This window comes from Gaeumannomyces tritici (assembly GCF_000145635.1).
Source record: "Gaeumannomyces tritici R3-111a-1 unplaced genomic scaffold supercont2.1, whole genome shotgun sequence".
NCBI lineage: Eukaryota > Fungi > Ascomycota > Sordariomycetes > Magnaporthales > Magnaporthaceae > Gaeumannomyces > Gaeumannomyces tritici.
The window spans coordinates 1226757-1247951 of NW_008804545.1; the positions used below are offsets into that span (position 1 = coordinate 1226757).

The 21195-nt window shown below is 58.7% G+C and overlaps 9 protein-coding genes across 9 annotated transcripts; 6 read left to right on the plus strand and 3 right to left on the minus strand.

The window, feature by feature from the left end:
• The first annotated feature begins 55 nt into the window (after positions 1–55).
• Positions 56–1529, plus strand: GGTG_00386 (signal sequence receptor alpha chain). Its single transcript, XM_009218131.1, has 3 exons — positions 56–227; positions 422–903; positions 968–1529. Exons 1-3 carry the CDS (start codon positions 156–158, stop codon positions 1254–1256), a joined length of 843 nt encoding a protein of 280 aa, XP_009216395.1. The 5' UTR covers positions 56–155; the 3' UTR covers positions 1257–1529.
• On the minus strand, positions 1377–5909 carry GGTG_00387 (hypothetical protein). Its single transcript, XM_009218132.1, has one exon. The coding sequence runs from the start codon at positions 4949–4951 to the stop codon at positions 4103–4105; it is 849 nt and encodes a 282-aa protein (XP_009216396.1). The 5' UTR covers positions 4952–5909; the 3' UTR covers positions 1377–4102.
• A 444-nt stretch (positions 5910–6353) lies between these two features.
• Positions 6354–7829, plus strand: GGTG_00388 (BUD32 protein kinase). The gene has a single exon (XM_009218133.1). It carries the CDS (start codon positions 6780–6782, stop codon positions 7671–7673), a length of 894 nt encoding a protein of 297 aa, XP_009216397.1. The 5' UTR covers positions 6354–6779; the 3' UTR covers positions 7674–7829.
• Positions 7708–9918, minus strand: GGTG_00389 (hypothetical protein). The gene is made up of 2 exons (XM_009218134.1): positions 9409–9918; positions 7708–9192 (listed from the first exon to the last, which is right to left on the minus strand). Exons 1-2 carry the CDS (start codon positions 9432–9434, stop codon positions 7983–7985), a joined length of 1236 nt encoding a protein of 411 aa, XP_009216398.1. The 5' UTR covers positions 9435–9918; the 3' UTR covers positions 7708–7982.
• An 872-nt stretch (positions 9919–10790) lies between these two features.
• GGTG_00390 (AP-1 complex subunit sigma-1) lies at positions 10791–12438 on the plus strand. The gene is made up of 5 exons (XM_009218135.1): positions 10791–10909; positions 10972–11005; positions 11095–11212; positions 11287–11561; positions 11692–12438. Exons 1-5 carry the CDS (start codon positions 10899–10901, stop codon positions 11719–11721), a joined length of 468 nt encoding a protein of 155 aa, XP_009216399.1. The 5' UTR covers positions 10791–10898; the 3' UTR covers positions 11722–12438.
• A 379-nt stretch (positions 12439–12817) lies between these two features.
• GGTG_00391 (hypothetical protein) lies at positions 12818–13018 on the plus strand (the record flags this gene model as incomplete). Its single annotated transcript, XM_009218136.1, has 1 exon — positions 12818–13018. One exon carries the CDS (start codon positions 12818–12820, stop codon positions 13016–13018), a length of 201 nt encoding a protein of 66 aa, XP_009216400.1.
• An 809-nt stretch (positions 13019–13827) lies between these two features.
• Positions 13828–15146, plus strand: GGTG_00392 (mitogen-activated protein kinase MAF1; the record flags this gene model as incomplete). The annotated part of the gene is made up of 2 exons (XM_009218137.1): positions 13828–13833; positions 14001–15146. 2 exons carry the CDS (start codon positions 13828–13830, stop codon positions 15144–15146), a joined length of 1152 nt encoding a protein of 383 aa, XP_009216401.1.
• Positions 15147–15912: 766 nt separating this feature from the next.
• GGTG_00393 (4-carboxymuconolactone decarboxylase) lies at positions 15913–17254 on the minus strand. Its single transcript, XM_009218138.1, has 3 exons — positions 16325–17254; positions 16169–16214; positions 15913–16100 (listed from the first exon to the last, which is right to left on the minus strand). Exons 1-3 carry the CDS (start codon positions 16925–16927, stop codon positions 16048–16050), a joined length of 702 nt encoding a protein of 233 aa, XP_009216402.1. The 5' UTR covers positions 16928–17254; the 3' UTR covers positions 15913–16047.
• Positions 17255–17410: 156 nt separating this feature from the next.
• On the plus strand, positions 17411–20849 carry GGTG_00394 (hypothetical protein). The gene is made up of 2 exons (XM_009218139.1): positions 17411–18079; positions 18155–20849. Exons 1-2 carry the CDS (start codon positions 17741–17743, stop codon positions 20411–20413), a joined length of 2598 nt encoding a protein of 865 aa, XP_009216403.1. The 5' UTR covers positions 17411–17740; the 3' UTR covers positions 20414–20849.
• Positions 20850–21195: the final 346 nt, after the last annotated feature.

Genomic DNA, 21195 nt, shown 5'->3' on the forward strand with positions numbered 1-21195 from the left:
CACACAAGGCCAGCACCACCGAGGCCTCTTAAGGACAGACACCACCACCACCACAGCTCTCAAAACGAGCCCCAACAAGTCCCTCCTCCTTCGCACACCCCGTCTCTCCCCCCCCTACTTCGCGACAGTCCTTCTGATACCGGCTACCTCCAACAATGGTTTCTCTCAAGCTCACCAGCCTGGCGCTGCTGGCCTGCCAGCTCGTGGGCGTCCTTGCTCAGGCCGAGGTATGTGTGTCCTGGCTGAACACAGCTCCCCCTGCCCTCGTCCATGGTGTTGCCGCTCGAGCCGCCACGAAGCTTCCTATCCAGGTCGCATGGCGCCGGCCGCCACCGTCGCCCACTGCGGGCGACCAGTGGACCGGCATTCCCTGATGTCACTTACAAATGGCTGACCTGGCCCTTGCTTCCCCCCCTCGCAGAGCGCCGCCCCAAGCGGCGAGCCCGCCAAAGACGCTCCCCCGGCGCCGGCGGCGCCGCAGCTCAAGGTGGACGTGGCCACGACCTTCCCCGAGGCCGACATCTTCGGCGTCAAGCTCGTCAACGGGCGCCCCACCAAGGCGGTCGTCGAGATCACCAACAACGAGGACGGGCCGCTGCGCGTCAGCTTCGTCGGCGGCGCCCTCGGCCGCCCAGACCAGCCCCCCGCGGGGGCGGCCGGCGACGACAAACCCGCACCGCCGGCGCTGCGCAACCTGACGGCCGTCAAGTACGACATCGAGGTGCCCGCGGGCGACAAGCGCTCGCTCACCTACTCCTTCACGCTCGACATGCAGCCCCAGGACGTGCGCGTCGACCTGGTGGCCGTCGTTAGCAACGCAAAGGGCCAGACGTTCCAGGTCCCCGCCCACAGCGACAAGGCCAGCATCGTCGAGCCGCCCACCAGCTTCCTGGACCCCCAGATGTGAGTAGACACGTTGCACTCCCTTTCCTTGGGGAAGTCTTTGCATGCTGACAAAAGTCCACAGCATCTTCCTGTACCTCGTCCTTACCGGCGTCTTCGGCGGCACCCTCTACTTCATCTACAAGACGTGGGTCGAGGCCCTGTTCCCCCAGGCCAAGCGCGCGCCGAGGCCCAAGAAGCCCGTCGCCGCGCCCGCGCCCGTCAAGAAGGTCGAGGAGTCGCTGTCGGGCAACGAGTCGGCCGGCGCCACGAGCGGTGCCGACGGCAGCTTCGATGCAAGCTGGATCCCCGCCCACCACATCAACCGGCCCGTCGCCAAGCGCGTCAAGTCGGCCAAGAAGGCCAAGGAGTAAAAAGTTTGTAGTTGAAACTTTGTAGAACGGAAAAGGGGGGGAGGGTCGGTTTTGGGATATCATGGCTATGTACTTGTCTACCATATTTCCAAACTCATTCATGACGTTGCGTTTTCCTACTGGACTCGGAAAAAATCTATTTTGGGAATGGGCGCCGGGCGGATTCAACTAGATGTGGCAGGGTCGGGATAACCATGTACAAGAAGCGTAGTATCAAATGGCTAATGACAGCTGTGTGGGCATTTACAGTCCACACAAGCTTGGGCAACGCGATCAAGGCTCTGATGAGCGCCAAAGGCATGTGACGACGGGACTTGAAACCAACCATACTGCGGAGGCATTCGCCTCCTGGTAATAGGTGTGAGATCCAAACCAGAATCTGGAAAGTGGTGTGCTGCCTACCTGGTTGAGCCGTGCGGTTCTCCCAAGTGTGTCAAATTCGTGTTGGCGTCGAATAGCAATCCATCACACCCAATCCAAATGCGATATGCACCAACAGACGACGTCTGCTCCAGGATAGAGCTGCCCAAAGGAGGATCTTGGACGGTGTCCAGTCACAGCTTGCAGGGGAATCAGGCAAATGGTGAGAGTAGTTTGTTTGCTTGCACAAGCAAGAAACCAATCCTCACACAACCAACCGAGCCTCTCCAGCAATGACATCCACCGCTCAGGACCTTGTCAGCGAAGCCGTCAGGTTCGCCAAGGCGGACGACGCCGGCGGGCTCGAGGACGCCCTGAGCAAAGTTCCAGTCAGTTGCTAACAGATTGATAGCAACTCTTGGGACACGATAGTCGCCCTCAGCCCCCTCCCCTGACTGGTATACCATACTGGGTAGGTATAACTCTTCGCTGATAGTTCTCTTTTTTTCCTGGAATAATCATTGTTGTTTGCTTCATTTGTTTGTGGCTCTAAACATATTGTCAAACGAAAGAAAGCTCAAATTGCACATGGACTTCCTCATCAGCATCCCGGAGGTTCCTTCGAAGGGCACTCCATGGGCACTTGAAACTTTCGGGTTCTAACAATATCCTCACAGTCACAGACAAGTGGACAAAACAAACAATGGTTATTCTAGGAAGGAGGGTTAATATTGAAGGGGTAAAGAAGAGGAGGAGGAGGAGGAAGCCCAAGTGGGAGGGAGGGAGGGAGGGAGGGGGATTCTGTTGCAAGACAGGGCTGATTGGCGAGATCCCCGCTGATAGCGAGTAAAAATAGGTTCCTCTGACGGGGAGCATTGAGGCACACCGCTGCACGGAGCAACGGCCAAGTGCAACGTCGAGTGTGGCGGACTGGCCCTTGCCAAAGGAGCCAGTGTGATAGGCTAGATGAAAGGGCGGTCGCCAGTACGTGCCAATATGGGGATATCTTGAGAGATGGAAAGAAAGAGGCAAGGAGAAGGCACCCCCTCGGGACAGACTTGGCCTGCTCCTTTATATAACGGCCGTCTTGGCCCAATCGTGAGTTCCTTGGCCCGCAACATGTGACACTGACCAAGCGCCGCCCAGGGCAGCAGCCGGCGCTGGCGCCGCTGGCTGACATCTGGTGTCGAGATGGCTCAGGGGTCACTTCTGAGCCCCAAACCTGTGCCACCAGCACAGAACTATAACAGCCAGCAAGGATATTGGAAACAGCGCCGGGAAGACGCACAAGGAAACAGCTGGAAAGCACGGGCAGGGCAAGTGTGCGATTCTGCTGGCTAAAGGCCAAGTCCAAATGAGTGCCTTCTATGGCTACAGGCATGAGCATGTCAAGATTTGAAGGTTATTATCCGTGGTATCGAGCGGTGACTGGTAAAGGCCATGCACTTGCACGCTGAGCACTTGCGCTAGGCGTTTTGCTGTCGACGTCTTTTGATGAGCTGGCTAGAGGCTTGCACTACTAGCCTCAATCCGAGTGCATGTGTGCCACGTCGTGTATCGCATCGAGGCGTTGCACGATGTTTTGGACCGCAACCTCGCCGGCACCAGAATGCATACACTCACCCCCTTTATCGCAACGGGAGTAGTAAGTACACGGGGAGCTCTGAAACGCTGCACAGGCAGCGCGGCGGGATGAACAAGTATGCTCTTCTTTTGAATTTGGATTCCTAATCCTCGATCAAAGCATCGCAAAGCAAAACGAATCGAAGCTACCACACAGTACGCAATCTCGAAAAGCACGCCAGGCTTTTGAAGGAAGAAGGGAGACACTGCAGACGGTTGGTGATGTGACTAGAATGGGGTTCAAAGGGTGGAAATAGAAATGAAGTATCGTATGACCAGACGCATCCGACAGGCAGAACCGGTTGGTTGCGCTCCTGGGCAAGGGGTATCTGCTATGGGTAAAGAAAAAGATGGCAAGGCAAGCTGCGTGCCCAATACGCGAGAACGTAGGTAGGTAAGTTGTTAAATAGGAGACCGAAGGACATAGGAAACCAAGAAAGATCTGCCGCCGTTCAAATCATCATCATAGGATGTTGGTGGCTCGTAGCCTCGTGATAGTTGAGTCGTCAAAATCCGAACTGGAGGGTCGTGTTGCTCGTAGATGGGTGGACGCCGTGACGCCAGGAAGATGATCGCGAAATATTTCTTGGGAAAGGAAAGTGTGCAGCGCAATACTCGAGGAGGATGTGGGCCGGCGGGTGTCATTAAGAAAATGGGCGTCGGGGGGAAAAGGGGGAGATGGACGCCAGGTAAGGGGCCGATGCTTCCGTGTCATGTGACATCATGTGGGTGTGTTGAAGACAAAAGAGAAGCGACCAGCAGTGCCGTCGAAGGCAGGCGCAGCTTGGTCGCACGAAGCGAATATTGGTTGATGCTTGTCCTTGCAAAGCGTGAGAACGGGGGCTATGTTGTTCTGCGCTGGCTCAAGGTGTCTGTGCCCGTCGCATGTGGTTCTCGACGCTGGCATGGCGCTTGTGCATCATGGGTGAGCGCTGTAGCTCTTGGACGACGCCGGCCCAGCCTCGCCGGTGGGTGCCACCGAACTTGTCTTCATCGAGGGTGGCGTCATGGTGACCCATGGCCTGGGTGGTGAGCCGGCGCATCGGCGGCTTGCGCTTCTCACCCATCGACACCCCGAGAGCGGGGAAGTGGTGGTGTGGGTGGCTGGGCAGTGGAGGAGCCGGAGGAATGGCTCTCTCCGGCGTGCATGGCAAGGCCGGCGCCTGCTTCTCGACCTTCTCCGAGGTCATGGGGGCCGATGAGACGATGCTCATGTAGACGACGAGAAATCGCATGCGCATCATGTCCATGCGTCGCAACCTCTCGTTGAGACGGTCACGCCGGGCCGCCCACAGGATTCGCGCAGGCATGCGCAGGCGGGCCCTAGTCAGGCCGACGGCCATGTTGCTGCCGCTGCCGGCGCAACCTTTGAGACCACCAGTGATCTCGACGAAGAGCGGCTTGTAGGCCGACGCCGGGACCAGGACGCCGTTGAGATCCTCGCGCAGATCATCGCCAGCCTTCTGGATCTCGCGCAGCAGCCGGCCGAGCCGGAGCTTGTCTTCAAGCCGCGGGACCCGGGTCAGGTCGCGGTCGTAAGATTCGTTTTCCTCGACAGAGGAGTCAAGAGCGTCGATGAAGATCAACACCTCTGTCGGGGCAGAGACATAGGCGGAGGCGTAACGCGAGATGGTCTGACCCAGAACCAGGACCGAGAGCAGGAAGGCGGTAGGGACAAGGATCACAGTCCCCTGACGGACGGATTCGGACATGGTGTCTGTCTCGTTTGCCCGTTTCTTGCTGTAAATTGTAACTCAGAGGGTCGATACTGTCCTGGCTCCGGGCAGACGTCGCGTCATCGTCTTCGCGGGGTTCGTGCTGTCTGTCAAAGTTGCAAGACAGAAAGAGATTTTCGGCTAGTGTGCGAGGTGGGAGGTACAGTTGTTAAGCTGGTGCGAGGGCGTGGGAGTGGAGACCGACATAGGAAGCCGATGGACGGGTGTGTGGTGTGTGCTAGGCCGAAAAGGGGGGCGGATGAGGGGGTGTGAGGGCTTGGTGTCACTTGAGCGGCAGCAAACAGGACGTGATGGAGGGGGGAAAACCAGAAATAAATCAGAAGTGGATGCGGAAAAGTCTGAAATCCCAACAAACGGCGTGAATGTTGTGGGCACAGCCTCTGGATATAAGACAGTCCCCAGAAGCCCGTCCCGGCACATCCGACGCAGCCAGCATGCCACTTTGCGGGCGCCGGGCCAGGCCATGGAGCCATCGCAGGCATACCGCATCGCATTGTGCGGTCCACTAGGGCATCGCGGCCTGGATGCATCTGTCTTCGCTTGCAGGTCGTCGTGTGGGAGTAGGTAGTCCCGCTAGGTAGTCCCGCTCGTGTTTGAGGGCTTGGGCTTGACGTGATTGCTCTCTCACCGCGCCCGTTGGAGCTGCCAAAACAGCCCACCAACCCGCGCGAGACCAGTCACCGCCTTTTCGCCCGTCCTGCTGTGGGCGACGCGCCCCTGCAGCTGCAGATAATCCCTGCCACATGCAGGAGACTAGGGCCTGGGTCATTTTGTTCCATTCGAATCGATTCGAATCATTGCCCTACATTTCCCGTCACAAGGCCACGCGGGGTGGGATTGCTCCATGGTTGGTTAAGGGGGCTGGTGATGGATGCGAGAATCGGCGACTGACTAGAAGTGAAGAAAACTAGACTGTGGTTGTGGTTTACATGACATCAGGTGGGAGAACAGCGCGTGGGGTTAAATTGAACGAAATGTGTCCGTGCTTTCAATTTCATGGATGCTACGGCCACGTTGACGTGACTGGCGGGGCATCCTCCCCCGCTAGAACCGAGAATCCCTCCCTCCGTGCTCCCTCGTCCTCGCTTGTTCTGGCACAGACCACAGCTTCCAAGGATTGAATTCCATTGTCCGCGTGGTTCGGCTTCTTGGTCGCTGCTGGGTCGATTTCTATGCGGGCTGCCCCGCAGACAAGGCACGAAATGCTCACATCCTGGCGCGTCCACTCTGCTTGCTTCCACGAAGAGGGCCGCTGGCGTTTGATTTGTGGACGAGGAGTCATCTGCTGCACACGCGTCAACATTGAAGGCCCGCACTGCATTCACCTTCGGTATCGGGCAGGTCTGCATATGCGTGCACTTTCTTCCAGTGGGTTCGGCTTCCCATGTTATTTGCCAGGCTTGCCTATGAATTGACAGGGGAGCCAACATGGACGAGGATCGGGCCCCGCCAAATGCAATCCCCCACCTGGAAAAAAAAAGGGCAGAATGCAATTGAGCATGCAATTGACCAACCATGCCAAATTTGCTGGAGGGGATATCCACTCGGCAGCGTTCGTTCCAATATCCATCAATTTGGTCCATGCTGCATCTGCGAGGTCGCCGTGTTTGGGAATTTTAGCGTTCCCGGTGCCAAAATAGACGGCAAAGTCTAGGTAGCCTATTCCATCAAGCTTCGAACACCCCGTTCCTAGCAAACACCGGGGAAGTCGCCGCACCCAGAACGGGCCAAGTGTCGTCGGCTCAAAAACAGCCCAGCAGCCAGCCAACCACTCCTCACAGCGGGGCCCAACAAAACCGAAGCGATGGCGGGGTCGCAGCAAGGAACAGAAGCGGCCACAGCCGCCCCAGCTGACGTCGACCATGCCGCCGCCTTCCCCTTCCCGCTACCCCCGATCCTCACCCACCCCTCGGGCGCGGCCCCGACCCTGATAACGCAGGGGGCCGAGGGGCGGCTCTACAAGACGACGTACCTGCGCCCGGACCTGTCGTGCGCCCTCAAGCACCGCCCGTCCAAACCGTACCGCCACCCGCTGCTGGACGCCCGCCTGACCCGCCAGCGCATCCTGGCCGAGGCCCGCATCCTCGCCCGCTGCCGCCGCGATGCCGCCCCCGCCCCGTCCGGGGCCCCGGCCGTCCCGGCCGTCTACGCCCTCGACGAGGCCGCCGGCTGGCTGATGATGGAGTGGATCGACGGCGCCCCGGTCCGCGCGCGCCTCAACGAGTGGCTGCGCCGGAGCACCGCCGCCCCCGCCGCGGCCGGTGCCGCGGCCGGTGCGGGAGGGGTGTATCCGTCCCTCGTGAAGCTCATGCGCAAGGTTGGCGCCGCTGTCGGGGGCATCCACCGCGTCGGCGTCGTCCATGGCGACCTGACCACCAGCAACTTGATGCTCCGGCCCTGGGCCTTGGGAGGCGGTCGCGACGGTGATGGCGCCGCCGAAGACAGCGTCGATGCGCTGCTGGACGGCGACATAGTCGTCATCGACTTTGGCCTGGCGAGCCAGAGCACCTCGGATGAGGACAGGGCCGTCGACCTGTACGTGCTCGAGAGGGCGTTCGGGAGCACCCACCCCAGGGCCGAAGGCCTGTTCCCCGAGGTCCTCAAGGGGTATCAGGATGCCTTCAAAAAGGCAACTCCAGTGCTGAGGAAGCTAGAGGACGTACGGATGCGAGGGCGCAAGAGGAGCATGATTGGCTGAGGTGAGTATTGATGGGTAAAGGAATGAGAGGGAGAAAAGGGGTCAAACTACACTCATTTTCTGAAAAGAGGAAAAATGACGATTTCTCTATTGACGATATACCCAAAGACAAATTCAAAAGATGAATGAAGAAATTGTGCCTGCCGTGATCACTAACAAATATCAAATGCTGCTGCCGCCCGCTGCAAGTCAAGCTAGATCATGTACCCAAAAAAAGGAAGAGATGCCAACCCAAAAGTATCCAAAATCGGACAAAGGCCCCGCGACAGCATGCCCGGGCCTGAGCACTTATCCTCACCCCCGTGAACATCACTCCTTCACCGTGAACAGGGCGCCAGCAAAGTAGCCCTTGTTCTCGATGACGCCGCGGTCCCGGACAACGGCGGTGTACTTGACCACCCACTGAGGCGCAATGTCGCCGCGGACGCGCGCCGGCGCGCCCGCAACCTCCTCCTCCTCGTCGCCGTCGTTGATGAGTATGCCAGCACCGCGCGGGCCGGACCCCAGGAGCTCGCGCAGAGTGCCGGCGGGCAGGACGTCGGTGCAGTCGCTGTGGACGAGCAGCTCGATGCCCTGTGCCCTGGCCAGCTTGAGGAGCGGCGGCGGCACGTCGCAGCAGTTTTTGATGTTGATCTGGTCGGCCGAGGGCCGCGGCGCGGCAGGGTCGGCGCCGACGCGCTTGAGGAACCGGGCCAGCTTCTCGCTACCAAACTCGGCGATCCCCAGGCGCCTCACGAGCCCACGGCGCGTGTGCAGCTCGTCGGCGACGGCGCGCCAGGTGGCGGCCTCGTCGTCGTCGTCGCCCTGCGCCGCGTTGGTCTTGTCGGCCTCCCACTCGCAGTCGCCGTCGAACGACATGCCCGGGAACGAGACGATGAGCAGGTCGACCGACGGCGCGCCGCCCAGCTCACGCAGCACCAGGTCCAGCGCCTCGCGCGCGTAGCCCGCCCTGGCGGCCGCCAGGGCCTGCCGCCTGGCGAGGGGGTCGTCGTCGTCGTTGCAGCCGGAGCCGGAGCTGCCCGTCGGCCCTGCCGGCAGGAAGAAGAGCTTCACTGTGATGTCGTACTGCGCCGCCTCCTCCTGCAGACCCGACGTCGACCACTCCACGCGCGGGATGTACAGGACCTCCTCCTCGCCCTGCTCGCCGTCCTTGGCGCCGTCCCTCTTGCGCCACTCGGTCCAGATGTACGGGTACGACTGCGCGAGCCGGGCGCCGAGCGACGAGCCCCCAGTTCCGTTGCCATTGAGGTGGCCGTTGCTGCCGTTGCCATTGCTGTTGCCGTTGCTGTTGCCGTTGCTGTTGCCGTTGCCGTGACCATTGCCATTGCTGCTGCCGTTGCTGTTGCCGTTGCCGTGACCGTTGCCATTGCGGGCGGACGGGTCGTCCTCAGCGGCTGCGGCGGACCCGTAGTACTCCTGGGCGGCCAGGAAATTGCTCCGTAGCGAATTGGTAAGCTCGAGGTTGGAGCGGTACGCGCCCGGCTTGCGGATTATTGACGGTCCACCGGAGACGATGTTTCTGTTCCCGCCACCCGAGGCATTGTTTGATTAGCTCGCCGTCGATTTATTATTTTTGTTTTCGTTGTGGACATTTTGCTGGTGGAATCATGCAATGCCGTTTGTCGGCGTTCGCTCGCGATCCACGCCGAGGGGTCCCGCCGCGAGGGAGAGAAGAAAAAAAAAAGTCTCGCGACGGGCTCATTGCGTAACGTCACTGCCGCATGCGAAAACTCACCCAGTCGACAGGATTAGTTTCGACATGTTTGCGACGCCCGCCGATTCTGGGCAATATGGCAGTGGGATCGGTCTGGAACTGGTGACGAAGGTCTTTTAGGTTATTCTTCCTTTCGTTTATTTTTCTGCCTTTTTCTCCCAGACGCGCATATGTCGTGTCGTAGGTACCGAGCAAGATAGTGGCGTGCGGTTTCCAGTGCCCAAATGCGCCCGCCCGCGCCGCCGAGAGGGAATGCAATTCAGTGGACGCAAATGCAGGCAGAAGTCGTTTCGGTGGGGCGGCGCGTGTTTCGTAAGATCTTCTTTTTGTTCCTTTCTGTTCTGGCGCTGACAAATTGAAACAATGAGGCGGTCTCGAAAAGGCAGTTAAAGTGAGTAGAATGCAAGCCCATGACTGAGTCCAGCGCGAGCACATGCAAGAACAGGGACCGCGCAGGAACGCAGCTAGGCCTAGAGAACTCCTGGCCAACCCATCGAGCCCGTCACTTATTATATGCAAAGAACGTAGTCAATACTTTGGGTAATGTTATCCCGTCAAGACCCGCAGCCGAGGCGACTTCCGGTCACCTCCATCTTTGGCGACTATCTTGTTTTGTTCATATCTGTTGCTTTCACGACTCGTCACATATCCCAGCAGAATAAACCCCGACTTGTTCTCCTCCCCATGCAGGGTCACATTTGCATACATACTACATAGAGGTAGTGCCTACAAGTTCCTATGCCGCCAAGTAGCCCGGTTTCTGAGCGAGTTTTGACCTATCGTTTTCTTACCCTGCAAAGGCGGCCGCGAACCCCCACCACTGCAAGATGGGGGATGGGCGGAGCAAGAACCAGTGGCCCTACACCCTCTTGGTTATGGCCTCGACCGCGACATTTGAAATTCCCGCGGACAAAAGGGAAGAACCCGGAATGCAAGCCGAGTATGTAGATTACACAGGCCACACGTGGGATACTTGGCGAAAATGCTTTTTGTTGGCCGCTGAATCGTGGCTAAACAAGAGCCGGCTCCAACAACAAGATGGAACGCCTAGCACAGGTGGCGGCAACATCCGAATCGACATGAACGGTGGTTCGCAGGACATATGCACACAATAGAAAGCCCGATTAGTATTAGAAGAGAGACCGGTAGCGTGGATTGGAAATCCAACATTTTGGTCAAGTAGGTTGGCACCATGAGGCTGGTACTCGACTTCATCAGCTACACCAACCCAAGCTATGGCGGGGTTGAACTCCGACAAGGCCAGATGCACTGTGCTCCCTACACGCAGACACAGTGCGGTCCGCCCAATCTGTCGACGGCTCTCATTTCATTCCTTGGCCCACTTGTGGTGCCCGACCCGACACATGGTCATTTGCACGAGGTTGCGCATTTTGGAAGAACTATTCTTGCTGCCGCCCGGAACTCGACGCCGACCGACATCTAGCATCCCCAGAGTCTCCCAAACACCAAAACGACCAGTGCGGGCGCCGCTGGTGATGTGAGGTCGTGTCATGGCCATCCAGTAAGACCGTCTCCGCCGTTCCCCCAAGCTCTAGAGTCTGCGTTTTCTGACAGTTCATCTAGCTACTTGATCCTGCTCTCGAGGCAGGGCAAGGTCGTAAGTCGGCCTCACCCCCTCCACGGCAGCATCCCGACCGACAGCCGACAAGATATACCGAGCGGCAGTACTGATGGATCGAACTGCAGCGCCTTGCGAAATGGTTCACCACGTTGATCCCGAGGGATAAAGCCAAGATCGTCAAGGACGTCACCCAGCTTGTCCTGGCCCGGCGCACGCGAATGTGCAACTTCCTGGAGTACAAGGGTGCGCTCGCCCGGATTTGCTCGGTCCCGGAGAGTCGACACTGCGCATGGCGGCTAACAGGGGCCTCGTTCCAGACACCAAGATCGTCTACCGCCGATACGCCTCGCTCTTCTTCATCGCCGGCTGCTCCTCGGACGACAACGAACTGATCACGCTCGAGATCATCCACCGATACGTTGAGCAGATGGACAAGTACTACGGCAATGTCTGCGAGCTCGACATCATCTTCTCCTTTACAAAGGCATACTATATCCTGGACGAGATCCTCCTCGCCGGCGAGATGCAAGAGAGCAGTAAAAAGAACATTTTACGCTGCATAGGACAGCAAGACTCGCTGGAGGACATGGAGGTCAGTTCAAAACAAGTTTCCTTTGTCACTCGAGAATCTCGACTTGGATGTAGACGGACAGATTGCCAAGCCGGCCACGCACGTCTTGATCCTCGTATGACTGACCCAACCCCCCGGGCACTCTCCCCAGGTCGAGGACGAAGTTACAAGGATCATGTAGCATGGTCCAAAGCGTCTTTTATTGCCATATCTACACAGCGTATCTGCATAGGCAACATCAATACTATTGGATCTTGGGAGTACCGAGATTACGTGGCGCCGGCACACGAGGCTGGGTCGCCGGTAAAGACTCATGGCTAATCCGAACCTTGGAACATTGTCTTTATAACAGGATCACGAGCATTTTGTGTCGACCCTCAAGCAATCTGGATTCATGTGAACGTGTACGACCCCACACCGCTTACCACCCGAGTTCTCCATCGATTCACGACCCGACGCCTCGCCGACAGCGACGAGACTCGAGCCAGCGCGGTATGAAGTGAGTGTGCGGCGGGAGCGATACGCGGAGGTACGGGCAAGACTATCCGAGCAGTGCTGGAATGGATACCAACCTAGACCATCTCGGAGAGTGATAAACATTCTCTTTACCTGTGGCAATGGACTAGATAGTTCTTGTGGGGTGCCGCATGGAATGTTGTAGCCGTCAGATCTGACGGGCAGAAGCCACGCTGGCTACCTACCGACCTACATGGTGGATCGGGTTGAGAAGCGATGCGCGACCATGCAGGAGGCAGCTGGATCGGAGCTGAGGAACTAGATGCTTCGTCAAATCCAGCAAAACAACGTTAGAGATACTAATTTGGTCGATCGGCCGGCCCTCGTTCCACATGAGCCGTTATGAGCAGACCTTAGCCTGGGGTTTGCGGTCGAACCGGCACCAAAACCGAGACGGCTGCCCGAAATGACGACACACAAACGGGCACCGATCTGGCAGTCCAAGATGCGCGCATGTGGAAACTGTGGCCATCGCGATTGGCACTTCCATACCAGATGCCCGCCACTGGAACTAACCAAACCGAAAGTTTGTTCAGATTTCTCCAATCCAGAGCGCGTTGACGAGGGACGGTATTCCAACCACGTGCGACTGCGGAAAGCTGCTCGTGCTATTTTGGCCGCACCCCATTCGCCATCGGTTGCGAGCCCGACAGGGCGTGGGTGTGGGGAGCGCTGCGGCGTCAGAGAGTCGCGATTGTGGAAGCTTCCTGCTCCTGAACAAGGTTGCCCATCGTTGAGAGTCGGGCAGCCAGGAAGGCTCAATGGCAGCCAGCAAAGGTAACGGCAAAGATAACGGCAACGACAGACAGGGTGCAAAGAGCACCGTGGCCTTTGGGCGCGACCCGGCTGGCGGGACCCATACTGCCAGCACGCAGCTGCGATGCGGAAATAGGGGTCCATTGGCCAGGGCCGTCAGCTCTGGGCGCTGGCTGCGTGGAGAGTGGTGTGTGGTGGGCACATGAAGGGCAAGGCATGGGCATCTCATGGATCTCATGGCTGCTGCAACTCAATCACTCAACTTGGCAAGCGCCAGGTGTCCCACATCGCATCCCATGTTGCGGCAACATACCGGCTCCTCATTCTATGTGTGCCGCTGCTGTTCCTGTTTCTGTGACAAACAGCCCGACGGCCCCCCGCAATTCCTCAAACGTCCGGCCGCCTCTGATAGCACCATAACACCATCCACCACTCCAACCAGCTCACTCCAGCTCTCTTTGTCTGCTTGACCTGGCCTGGTGTCATCCTAGTAGACGCTACCAGCGCCGCCTGTCTTTCCCCCTCCAACATTCGACACACCACCCAAGACTACTCTCGCATTTCCCAACTCGGTTGCGGTTTCCGTTAGTCAAACCAAACGCGAGCCGCATCCGTCCATCCTGCATTCACCACGACCCGCTTCCCCCGGCTCTCGCTCCACTGTGAGCTCATCGCGCAATCAGCCGACCCCGACACCTGCCCGTCGTCCCAAGAAGCCACGACCGCCTCTCCCCCTGCCATCTCGGCTGCCACCATCATCATCAATCGCCATCATCACCGCCCTCGTTAATCTTATCGCTGTCGCATTCCGCACCCACACGGTCCTCGCACCAGCCGATCTCGCATCCCGTATTTCGCATCGGATTTGAGGAATCGCATATTCCCAATTTCTATCGACGGGCTACGGCTTGAGCGCACCCTGTGTGGTCCATTCTAACATCATTTCTAATCACGGCTCAACACCGTCCCCATTGTGCTCCGCGTAGGGCGCAAATTGCGGTAGTTAACCGCAAACATGAAGGTGCGCACGCTCCTAACGGGCCTCCCCTCGTTCGCGATGGCCTCGCGGCCCGAGGTAACCGGCGTATCTCTACGCTGGACCGACCTCGGATCTCGCTCTGGCATCGACGGCACGAGAGGGGGGCCCCCGGGTTTGACAACTGATATCTCAACCAGTGATGTTTCTAGTTTCTCCCACTCCCCGATTTCGTGACCGTCACGAGCGCCCTGAATTTCGACACGCCGGACTGCCATGTCTCAGGCGGCTGTGACCTCTACACAACCAAATCCACGGGTCAAGACAAGAAGCTGTACAAGAATATCGACAAGTCTCTCGAGAACCAGCACGCCTCGCTCGTAAAGTTTGGCGCAAGCCTCAGCCCACCCCAGCGCGCCGAGATGTCGGCCAGCCTGAATCTGTCGCGCTCCAGCCCGTTCGGATCACTGGCCGACATCTCGAGCCGCCGCACCTTCGCGTACCTGATTGCGACCCTGAACGCGTCCCACCCAGACTACGACTTCTCTCACGTCCTGCGACCGAGCGACTTTAAGCGAGAGAAGAGCCTCAAGAGGGTGATGAACAACCTCGACAGCACACTCGGCAACACGCGTGCGGGCGTTGTCGCCGGCCCGGACTTTTCGCTTTCGCGCAGTTGCAGCTCCGACAACGGCGCGGCAGACCCTGTCTGGGGTCCCCAGACCTGGGCTCTGATCAACAAGCAGATGATGCTTGAGGACTGCACAGTCTTCAGCTACCAGCCGGCCGAGAATCCATTTGATGAGGAGGAGGGCGCCATCTGGATGCTACACTACTTCTTCTTCAACAAGGCGCTGAAGCGCGTGGCGTATCTGCACGCCCGCGGAGTGCCCGTCACCAGCCACAGCCGGCGCGGTGTTCTCGACGGAGCTGGCTACTCAATAGGTGCTCGCCTGCACGGCGCCGGCGCTGCATCTGGGGCATACAACGACGACGATTCGTCGGAGGAGTACGGACCGTTGTCGGCCTCGCTCAAGCGTGGATATAGCGACTTTGCGGGCGCAAACAAGCGCGCAAAGTTCTGGTTCGGTGACCGGGCCGCCAGCCGAGTGCCGGCGGACTCTGACGACGAGATGGACGACGGCATGATCTGGAACCGCACGGCCGATGGCGAGTTCGACGACGGCTACCGAAACTACGACGATGACGACGACGATGATGACGATGTGAGGAACCGCGACGATGATGACACCTCTGAGGAGGAGGGGGATGAGTCCGATACCGACCTGCGGATACCATCCAAGGGCCCCATCCGTGCCGTCAGTGAGGACATTGCGTCTCGCATGGAGATCGAGTGAAGGAAGCCCCCAGCCATCTCATCGCTTTTGATTCACGACTTCTAATCAAAATGCCGGGGGCTCTCTTCCTGTCCACCCCAAGGCCTCCTGTTCAACACTGCGAAGGGGCCCGGCGCTCCATTCGCCACGCCGGATCGAACCAACAAGCCGTACATACAACACAACAGTATGGGCCGTCTATGACTATTAATTACTTGATAGTCTACCCCTTTTCTTGTTCTCTTTTTTCTCATCGAGTTCAACCTTATCCCCTTGTTTTCTTTGCCCTTGTCGTTTGATACCTCGCATACGCTTGTTTGAGATGACTGCTTGTCAACGTTCTGGAGGCTCATATGATGGCCTTCTTTCCTTCTCTCCTACGTATACGCACAGCCGTTTGTTTCTCCTTGGGTTTCCGCGCAACACTCTCAGTTCATGTTTCGAAGGGATCCATTTGGATCGGTGGGGGCGTTCCCAGGGAAGGGGCGGGATACGGCCAGTCACAAGCTCACGATTTCGTTTTGGTTTTGAGTACTTTGTCCATACATTGTGTACTGTAGGTATTCCAAGTGGATGGCCATGGTAACCGCGGGGGTTTGTTTCGGGGTCGCGGCTAGGCAACAGGTTCTGGGAACGGCGGCCGGATTGGGTAATGTACTATTTGCTTCATAGCTCTACAGCCATGGTGCGCGGCGTGTTGGTTGGACTTGTTCATGGTAGTTAGTTACGTTACTGTTATAACCATATTGATCACCCAAGCGGCTCTGGTGAATTTGAATTCGTATGAATCGAGTGATCGTCTTAGCACGTGCACTACCAACTTATGGGGTTTGCAATATCATGGGTCACATTTTGATATATATTTTATCAACATGTACGGTAAGGTGATGCACTCTGTTTCACTGTCGCTGATGTCATTCCTTCAGTGGCTACTTCCATCAACCTCATCAGGTCCAAGGCTATTTTTCTCGCCAACTTGGTGACGAAGGAAGACGTCGCCTGTTAGAAACGACCATAGAACCAGTTTGCAAGGGGTTACTTACCATCGAGGGCGACCAGAAACCTGCTGACACAGTTGTAACAGGCGACCTACAAACGAGAGGAGGGAAAACACCAGCCTTTGTCAGAACCGGCAGGGTCAAGCAGCAAGCACGAATTCCAAATCAGCATCGGGGAACAGGGGGGATATAATCACTTGCCGTGGCGGTGATCTCGACAACCTCACGGTCCGAGAACAGGCTCTTGAGCAGCGTGAACGTGTCGTCGGAGACCCGGACGTTGCGGGTCATCTCGTCCGTGTAGCGCAACACTGCCCACTGCCTATCCGAGAGCAAGCCGTCGGGCGACTTTTCGACGGCCGGGACGGGCCCCTCGGCGCGGACCTGACGCCGCATGGCCTCCTCGGGGACGCCGCCCTCGCGGGCCAGGGGCGCGTGGTGCATCCACTCGTACCAGGCGGTGTTGACGACGGCGACGCGGCAGATGGCCAGCTCGCGCAGGTCGGCGGGCAGCGACGAGCGCGTGCGCACGGCGCCCAGGAACGAGTTCCAGCCGTCGGCCACGGGCGGGCTGTGCAGGAGCGCGAGGTCGAGTGGCTGCAGGGGCCGGGGCGCGCGCCGGGCGGCCACGCGAGCCACGACGGCGGCGTCCTCGGGCGTCGAGGCCGGGGGCGGGTCGGAGACGTAGGGGATGCGCATGTTGGGGGCTGGGGTGATGTGTAGGAGGCGGGTGGTGAGGGGGTGGTGGTGGTGGTGTTTGGATGCTGCGAGGCTTGTTCGGAATAGGAGCTCTGGAAATGGCATGAGACTCTTTATTTTTACTGATGATTTGCGTGGAATAAAAACAGCACCTGAGTCACTACTTGAGCGGCCTTTCACCTCGGAATTGGGGAATCGCACCCCCCTCCTGGGCCGAGCTTCGCGGCGGCTCCCCGCATCTCTGCCGGAGCTAGGTCCGGTATTCGGCGGCGGCAAGTGGATGCACGTCCACGGCCTAAATGCCTTGGTATGGATCAACCATGTTCCTGCGGGTTGGTGCCGGGTTGGTGCTTCAGGAGAATGCCGCTGTTGTGCATATTTTATTCCTTGTTTGTGTGACGGGACGCACCACCCGAGCTGTCCACTGTTTCGTCTCCAATCCCCAATCCTTCGCTACGGGCGGCGCGGTGACGTAAGGACTGGCCGAGATGATCGATTGGGCTCTGGCACGCTAGCAGCTGGGATCGGGTTTTGATCTTGCCTGTCTTTTGGCCTATGGAAATTTGCCATGGCCCCGTTGATTTCAATGCGGGCAATTCGCTCGACTTTCTTTTTCTCTATATCTATGTCCTCCTCCATGTAGCCTCGCTCGCGCTAGGCGTTTTGTCCGCTCAATCTCTTCACAACACAAAGAAAGAAGGAGCGACACCGCCACCCCACAACGGCCCAACTGGCTGGGCCGGTCCTTGTAGCTTCCCCAAGCTTATGCACTACCGAATCTCTTGACCGACCATTTGGCTGGCGCCCGGCCGTTAAAGAGAGCTTCACGTCTCCCATCTCCCATCCACCGCGCTTCAAAGAGTTGACATTGGTTCATTGTCAGCGCCCACAAACCGCCGGCCCCGCGAGGCAGTAGCCATGGCGTCGCCGCCGCCCAGCGTCGTCCCGGCCCAGCTCGGCTTCCTGGCCATTTACAACCCCACCCTGGGCGCGAACGACGACACCATCGAGGACCAGCTCGTCTACTACGCCTCGGTCGGCACCCCCCAGTCCGGCCGCCGCCGCAGGGCCCGCAACCGCTCCACCTCGGCCGTGTCCCAGGAGGAGCGCAATGAGCGCCTGCGCCAGATCGGCCTCGCCCAGGGCATGGTCGAATTCGGCCGCAGCTTCTCGGGCGACCGCCCCGTCGACACGGTCGAGACGGAGAAGTCCAGAGTCATCATGCACGAGCTCGAGCCGGGCTGGTGGATCCTCGCTGTGAGTCGTTTTTGGGTAGCTTCCGTCACGTCGTCGTATTTCCGACATCCAGGCTGACATGGGATGAAAACAAAGTCTATCGACTTGACAAGGCTGCCCGCTCAACAAGGCAAGCAGGCTTCGTCGTCTGCGTCCAAGGGCAAGGGTGCAGACCCCAAGGCAGATGCTGCCGAATACTCCTCCAGGGAGGTCAAGCCGTCGGCGCTGCTGTTGCAGGATCTCATGCGGGCTCACTCTGTCTTCCTACTACACCACGACTCGTCGTTGAGCTCCCTCTTTGTCCGCACGAAGCGTACTAAATTCTCACACCTGATCGGCAGCTACTGGGACATGTTCCTCTCCACCTGGAACGTCATGCTGCACGGCAACCCCATCGTCAACGTCTTCCGTGGCATCAAGGTCGCCGCCTCGGGCGAGCTGGGCATCGGCGTCGGCGAGGAGGAGCGTGGCAGCGGCGAGCGGGAGGTACTCGAGGGATTGATCGGCAGGATAGAGGGCCTCGTCGACCTTGTGGTATCCAAGTTTGGCGATTACAACCCGGAAAGTTCTGCAGAGGCCGAGCCCGCTGCTGCTGCCGCCGCCGCCTCTATGATGGATCCCACAAAGCCACTTGATAAATGGCTCGGGACCGGCGCAGAGCCCGCTGCCGAAGACGGCGCCATATTCCTGGGCACTGGTGCCCTTTCACGGCACTCGCTCAGGAACCTCACGCACTGGATGGAAGATATCTACTCGTTCGGCGAGAATGCATACGGGGTTCGTGAGAGCGCCACTTCTACTCGCCGGACTAGGACGCGCAGGAAGTCGGCCGCCCGTAAGCAGGCGCTGGAGCCCGTTATGCTGCCTCCACCACCTGTCACCGAGCTTGCGCGGCGGGCCAAGCAAGCCTCGCCAACCAGGAAGTCTAGCAGCAAACCCCAGGAACGGGCGGGCCCATCTCCCCCCGCCGCCGGCTCCGCGGGCGCCACGCCCCAAGGCGAGCCTGACAGCACTGGTATGGCCAAGTATGTCGACTATCTTAAGATGGGCTACGGCAAATACTGGTCTATCGGAGGCACTACATCTCCTGAACCGACTGAAGAGCCAACCGCCGGTACCGTCCGAGGCAGTTCCACGTTAGCGTCTCCGGACACCGCCGCTAGTGGCGCACCGATACCAAAGCAACCTCCTCAGGACGAGTCATCAGGTCACTATCTCATTGGTTTGATGGGAGATGTCCAAGGGACCGCCGAGACCAGCGATGACGACTCGGCGGTAGCTGAGGATCCGGAGCACAACTCGCGCACCCTGCTGAGGACAGTGACGGTCGAGCTAGACAGCCCCGAGCTGGAGCGTTCCGAATCGCAGACAATGAAGGACCTGGGGAGCCACGACACGGAGCTCTTCCGGCCCAAATCCTATAATGATGAGTCCACCGAGACAGTATCTCGCCCGGGTACCTCCAGAACCGGATCGTCGACAGCCGCTGGCGGCGGCGGTGCTAGGCGCGAGTCGTTCAACAGCCAGGACCGCAACAAGACGCACAAGTTGCGCATCGTCATCTATGTCAACCGACCCTTCATGTTCGCCTTTTTGTTCCGCTTGCGCACAGACTCGCTCGCCTGGGACGGATTGTACAAGTCGCTGCACTCCCAGCTCGCCCCGCTCCGCCGTCCGCTGCTCAGCTCCACCTCGTATCGACCCGAGAGGCCCGGCGTAGGCGGCGAGGGCGTCGACGGGGTCGCGGCTGGCGTGGGTGGCGGCCCTGCCGTCATATACGACCTCGTTTGGGACCCCAACTCGCTCACCATCCACTCAACCATCCCATCCGTCCCGGACCCGGCGGCGACGTCCATCGGCGGCTCCGTCGCCGCCTGGTCCAGAGTTGAGGCGCTCAACACGCACACGCAAATGCTCAACACATACATCGCCACACGCCACGATCGGTCCGAGCTCGAGCGCACCTGCAAGACCAGCCGCGGCTGGTGGGTGGTGTGGAACAGAGTCACAGAGCGCGAGACGGCCGCCATGCGGGCCGAGGCGGTGGCGGCGGCGGCGGCGGCATCTTCCAACTCGTCTGCACTGTCCGACGACGGCAGCGATTCCGAGGGCCGCTCCGAGGAGACCACAAAGCCCGACAGGGAATCGCTGCGCTCCGTGACCAAGGAGATCTTCCTCATCCGCAAGGCGAGCGATCACCCAGACGCCGGCTCCAGCGGCACTTTTAGGAACGTTAGCAACTCGTACGGGGCTGGCAATTCTGGCAGGTGGGCTGACGGGGCGAGCAGGCTTGCCCAGGGAATCGGCGTGGATACCCGGAAGTACGTTGAGAGCCTCATCAATATGAACCGCTAGTACTAGGTCATCAACATGAGCCGGCAGTAGGAGGTCGGTCATCAGCACGATTCATCAACAAACTAGTCGTAGGATGAATTTTTGGCTCCCACTTCTGGGCACTTTTACTTGTATTCACTGGCAGAAAACAGGACACAATTACACAAGCAACGGAATGATACCAGTGTTCCCAAAGATATCTTTTGTTTGAAACAAGTCCCTATGATATATACATTAGAATCAGAATCTATGGACGCGTCCCAAAGGTCGAATAACCACCTGGCGTTCGCAAACAAAAAAAATCACACAAAAAGTACCACATTCTCCTATTGGACCAGGGCCACCTGTGCGTGGACTCCAACTGACGAGCGCCGTCATGGTAGGGTATAGTCTGGCATAACTGTGAGGGAAATGCTGTTGGCTTGCCCAGGCACAGCACCGTGGAAATTTTTTCTTTCAAGTAAATTCGTCAAACCCGCCACGAGACAAAGCATCTCGGGAGGCCGTTGCAAGGCGAAAAGGGGTCGTCACAAAAAATCCGGGCTCACGATGCGGACGCTGATGGTTCTGATCCTGAGAAGCAACAACGCCCGCCATCGCAGATGCCCCGACGGATGAAGAAGAGGGAAAATTGCGCACTGCTGGCGCATTTACACAACCACACGACCCGGCGCCGGAGAACCCAGCCCCCTTTGCCAAGATGAGCGGGCCACTTAGGAGAGGGTCCAGCTGACGCCGCGGGCACGGCCGATACCAAGATCGCCAAAGAGTCGAGGAAAGCCTTCTCGCTGACGTCGATCTGC